At 38.9% G+C, this 5,839-nt stretch overlaps 1 protein-coding gene across 1 annotated transcript; it reads left to right on the top strand.

The window, feature by feature from the left end:
• The first annotated feature begins 857 nt into the window (after window positions 1-857).
• LOC131030486 (protein EXORDIUM-like 2) lies at window positions 858-2,090 on the top strand. Its single transcript, XM_057961325.1, has one exon. The coding sequence runs from the start codon at window positions 926-928 to the stop codon at window positions 1,895-1,897; it is 972 nt and encodes a 323-aa protein (XP_057817308.1). The 5' UTR covers window positions 858-925; the 3' UTR covers window positions 1,898-2,090.
• Window positions 2,091-5,839: the final 3,749 nt, after the last annotated feature.

The following is a 5,839-nucleotide window of genomic DNA, read 5'->3' as shown; positions in this document are numbered from 1 at the left end:
GGGCACGTTTCTAAAAAAAATTCTGATATATATTCAAACAAACTCTTGGAGTAAAGTGAAAATTGAAATTTATTTCTATGCTTTGTGATAAGATAAAGTATTCATATTAAGCTTTCTCTCCAGCACAAGAAGTCTATCCAACATGATGACACATGAAGTCATTTTTAAAATTCTAAATCTTGAATTCTGGTGCAGGTGGTCATGGAATCCTTGAACTGTATCGCCAGAAAAGATATTTTAACAATCAATTACCCTCATAAAATATGAGTTTGGTGCCTGTTTGATATATTAAACGGGGCGCACCAAATACACTTGGAACAAATTTCTTGTTCGTACGACGCGATACAAAACAATTTAACAGGCTGTAATACTGCTCCGACGTCATTTTCTCTGGTCCATGAGGACTCCTCGCAGATTCGTTCCTGATAACCATCACCATTAGGGTTGTTGGACGTTGAGTCAACCTAAGGAAACTACACAAGCTTAAGTTTTTGGTCGATGGTGGCAGCATTTAATGTAAAGCTATGGGCTGTGGTCGATATGGAAACGTGAGAAGAATAAACCACTCTATTCTGGCCTGGTCAATAACATCTTTTTGGTTTCATTTGGAATGATTCACCTACCCAACTATTCGGGAACCTCACAATATTGAAAACAATCGTCGTCGCCTATCTTCAAAATCGTCATTTTTCATCCACCCGCCGACTTCAACTTTGTCTGTCTGTCATACATGGGTGATGTCCAGCTATTTGCCAGCCTTTGCGAAGACGATGTTTGACCGACTCCACAATGCTTCTCAGCATAACACCTTATAAAACCACAAGGGTTTCCATATTTCTCATCATTGTCCCATTTTACTCATTGAACCATTCTCTTTTTGCTTCAGTCAGTTTCAGAGAGCTTGAGAGTTTGTGAAAAGGAAGACATGGAAAGCTTCATGCGCTTCCTACTTCTTTTCCTATGTTCTTCTCTGGCATTGCCACTAGCCTTTTCTTCTGGTCAAGGAAGAAAGTTGTCTGCCCTTGTTCCCTCGGCCCCCCTTGTGCTGCAATATCACAAGGGGCCTCTTCTCACAGGCCCCGCTTCCATCAACGTCTATATTCTCTGGTATGGCAAATTCTCCCCCTCCCAGAAAGCCACCATTACCGACTTCATCTCGTCGTTGGGAGCAACCAAAGCCATTCCAAACCGGCAGCAGTCGGTAAGCAGTTGGTGGGCAACCACGCAACGCTACACCGATTCCACCCGAAAAGGCGTCTCCGGGGCTGTAAAGATTGGAGGACAGGCCTCTGATGATTTGTATTCCCTTGGCAAGAATCTCAAAAGAAGCCAAATGGCTGATCTGGTGAAGGGGGCGTTGGCTAAACGTTTGTTTCCCACGGACAGCAGGGGAGTTTATCTCGTTCTCACAGCAGACGATGTTTATGTGGAGAGATTCTGCATGAACTCATGCGGTTTTCACGATTCCATTCCTCTTTCCAAGAGAAGTACGATTTTGTTCGGGTGGGTTGGGAACTCGGGAGTTCAGTGCCCGGGACAATGCGCGTGGCCATTTGCGGCGCCTCTGTACGGCCCTACCACGCCGCCTCTTATTCCACCAAACGGAGATGTGGGTGTGGATGGAATGATTATAAATATTGCGGCGGTTGTGGCGGGAACAGCTACAAATCCGTTCAACAGTGGGTATTACCAAGGGAGCGCATTGGCCCCACAGGAGGCAGTGACGGCGTGCAGTGGAATATTTGGAAAGGGAGCGTACCCGGGCTATGCGGGGGATTTGCTGGTGGACAAGAGAAGTAAAGCGAGCTACAACGCTTATGGAATCAACAATCGGGAGTTTCTTGTGCCCGCAATGTGGAATCCCTCTACTCTTCAATGTAAAACTTCTCTCTCGTAAATTTTTCTTGTCGATACCCGGGTGCCTATATTCCATTATTTCTTAGTCGCTGCTGATAAAACCTTCTAAGAATTGTTTGTGCTGAAGGTCTGTTCAATATTTGTATGTTCCCATGTGTATTTAAGCGCTCGTTCGAGCTTGCATAATAATGCCTGCATATTGTCAATTTAAAGAGATTTTATTTGTCTTTGTTTGGCATGCGTTCTAAAATTAGATCGATAGCCGATCCAACCTAAAAGGTTCTCTAACCAAATATGCCAGCATTTCTCATCTAAGTGATAGAAGGAATTAATTCACATAAGTAAATTAAGAGATATCAATTTAAGGATAATTGTTGAAGATTAAGATAATCTAATTGAAAATTAATTGTTTGACATGAATGTTTAACAATTCAAATTTTTGTTGTTCATGTATAAAAATGAAGATTAAAAAAGAAAATAATTGAACTTACATCTTTGTCATCAATATTATTTTAAATATAAATTTAGAAAATGTACCCTCACAACATAAGATGGATAGCTTTATCCATTAAATGACAATTTATTATTTTAAATTATTATTAAATATTTTAAAGAATATAATATAGTTTTTTTAATATTGATTAAATAATATATCATAGTTTTTTAAAATATCGATAAGATATTTACAATTTGCAAATAAAAAATAAATTTAAAATAAACCGATAACTTAAATTATTTATATATAGAAACTAGATGGGCATCAATTTAAATTGTATGGGGTTTTTATTGAAAGAGGTTCTTAGTTAATTATGCAAGTGTGATATGCCTCTTGACACGATTATAGCTCAATATCTTAAAGAAGCATAATCTTGTTAGGGTGAAAATTGCATTTCAAGTATTTTATTTATTTATTTTAAACATAATGATTATCGTATGATTGATATTGTTTTATATAAAAGTTTTTTATTAAGATAAATGAGTTTTATAGGGACCCAAAACCCAAAGTTTTACAACCAAAAGAACATTCACAAAATAGACCAGAACCTATAGCTAACCAACAAATGAAATAGGGGCCCAGCCCACAGAGCCAAAAAAATTATTAAAAACAAGCTAAGCACAAAACGACACAACAAAACCCTACTGGAAAGAGTGCACCAATTCTGATTTCTTGTGGATTATCTTTTGATTTATGTCTTCAAGCTCTTCCATAATCAACCTGTAGGTACCCTACTCCTGATTCCTACTTCTGGTTCTAGTATATGGGCAAGTCATAGTCTGAGAACTCGTTCCTTGCACACTTGAATCCTGTAATTTCTTCTTTTGTTTAGTCTCCAATGGTGAGATGCTGGATAAAGGCCAATCTTTATGATTAGCAATCATCGCATTTACCTTCTTGAGGCTCTTCGCACTGCTATTCATATCTTCCTTACTAATGTCAACTAAATTCCTCAAGCTCCCTTTTATTTCTTCCAAGCTTGATTCCAGATAACCAATTCTATTCTCATGGTCAGTCTTCATAGTCTCCACATCTTTAGTTAATTTTTATGTCATCTAGAGAAGCTTATCGGTTTTACTTGGCATAGATTTATTGGTAAATGTATCAATGATACCCTCTTTCATCATGTTAATTTCCTTACCAGCTCAAAGAAAACAATTCTCCTACCCACTAACATAATTTTTGATTAGCTTCTCTAGCATGGAGTCAATAGTGGCCATCCCCTAAATTCCCCTTGGTCAAAATTAATAGGAATGTCAAGTTTAATTTCCTGTTCCTTTTCCTTGTTGTCACCAAACTTCCTCAACTTAGTCTTTTTTTATTTTGGAGGGTCAAAATCCTGTGCTTTGGATCCAAGAGTCTTATACTTACTAGCCACCCATTTGGGGTGTTTATTCCTCCTACTACTATCATTCCTAGGGGTCATGTGGGTGGGACCCTCCTCTTGAATGGGATAGTAGTCAGGGTCTTCTGAAATCTTAATATCCTGCCAATCCATGGCCATTCCACTCTCCTCTCCCTCCATTTTCGTATTCGACACCACCTGCACCTCAGGGTTGGTGGACAAAATGGGGGTTTTCTCAACTAGAGAGGAGTAACCTCATTAGCCTTAGCATAGTCCATGATAAGAATAATTAATCCTTCATGTAAAACAAGATTAACAAGATTCTTGGCATGGTTAGCCAGAATCTACTCCAAGGAAGAAAGAAAATAAAAGAGAATGGAAATCCTCTTACCATGCCTAAAATGGTTAAGAATCATGAAATGATAGGAAAAGATACTAGCAAAACGGTTTTCAAGGGTAATGTACTTCATTATCACCTCTACCATGTCTGCCCATGGGGTTTGCAAATCTTTCTTGTTATACCCACCATCCCCCATCTTGCGAACTTTGTCTCTTTCGCTTTGCTTGTCAAAGAAGATGGAGATAGCCTACTCAATCGACTTCCTCTCACGATAGAATTTCTTTCCTTCCATCTCCACGCCTATGATATTTGCAATGAAAGCCTCATCAATTCTGAACTTTGCCCCAAATGCAGTGAGAATGTCCTTATTCCATACTTCTACAAATTCTTCAGTCTTTTTGGGATCATTCCCATGGAGTCTCTCAAGATAGGGAACAAGACCCCCATCATAGATTTCATTCCAAAGGTCCATATTCTTCTTCCATTTTTCATAGGACGTGGGCTCCATTATGTTTTTATCACCACCCATACAATCTTCGCCTCTGCAATTCCAGGTATACATAGAAAACTAGACCCACAAAATGAAAAATCGGGCACTAAGAAAGGGTCTCGACACTTTGATATTAGGATCCAAAAACAAATCCCACCCAAAATCACCATTCAAAAGACTAGTTGTCCTCATTAATGAGTAATGAATAACCGATACAAGCGGTGTCTTTTCTCATCAGATCACACAATTGCTTCGGGAAAGTTCCCCTTTCCATCCACTACTGTACCTTCATGCAATCCACACTAATATTTTCCATGTGGTCTGCCAACATATTGCCTTTCCTATACACATGGAAGACCTTGAAATCATCCATCTTATCAATCATGGTGTGGCACTCCTCAATTAAGAGTTTGTTCATCTAGCTAGGTTCAAATTGCTTATTAATACATTTAATGATATTCATGGAGTCGCTTTCCAACCAGACTTTCTTGAACCCTTCCTTGATTGCCATGTGTAATCCAATGTAAGAGGCATTTGCCTCAATGAGGTGGTTTGTCTGGGTGCCCAAAGGGAGTTCCACCACCAAGAAAAGATTACCATTGTGGCTCCGAGAAACTCCCCATGACCAGCCGACCCAGGGTTACCCTTGGTCGCCCCATCAATAGTGGTTTTGATCCACCCACTAGTAGGGGGGACCCAAACAACATTATTTCTAGCTTGTTTAAACTTACCTGTGGGAGTAGATATGTCCTAGTTGATATGCCACCATTGTATGATATCCCAATCCTATGATAGGGTAATAATGGAAGGGTCACCCTTACGTGAAGGGCAGCAATATAAAAAAAATTCCTTGATACCATTTTGAATCCTCTGACCAACTGACAAGGCATAAGACTCAATATCCTTGAAGATCTGATTGTTTCTTTTCTTCCACAAACCCCAAGATAAATGAGGCAACATAAAGCTCCATAAAACTTTGAGGGAAGGGTTATCCGAAGGACAATTCTACTAGGACCAACAATCATGAATATTACTAGGAAAGCACCAACAGATTCCCCAGAGCTCAAAAATATATGCCCAAACATCTCTAGAGAAGGAGCAATGGAGCAATAGATGAGATACATCTTCAGCATCTTCCTTGCACAAGAAACATCTATTAGGAATAGCCATTGCCCTTTTACACAAATTGTCAATTGAGAGAACTTTATCTTGCATAAAAAGCCATTATTTTATATAAAAGCTCTTAATTAATGTGAATCTTGTTTAATTATACTTTTTCATATCTGAAGAGTGTGGACACAATTTTCATTT

Source organism: Cryptomeria japonica, chromosome 2 (assembly GCF_030272615.1).
Source record: "Cryptomeria japonica chromosome 2, Sugi_1.0, whole genome shotgun sequence".
Classification (NCBI taxonomy): domain Eukaryota; kingdom Viridiplantae; phylum Streptophyta; class Pinopsida; order Cupressales; family Cupressaceae; genus Cryptomeria; species Cryptomeria japonica.
This window is presented reverse-complemented; position numbering and strand designations above follow the sequence as displayed.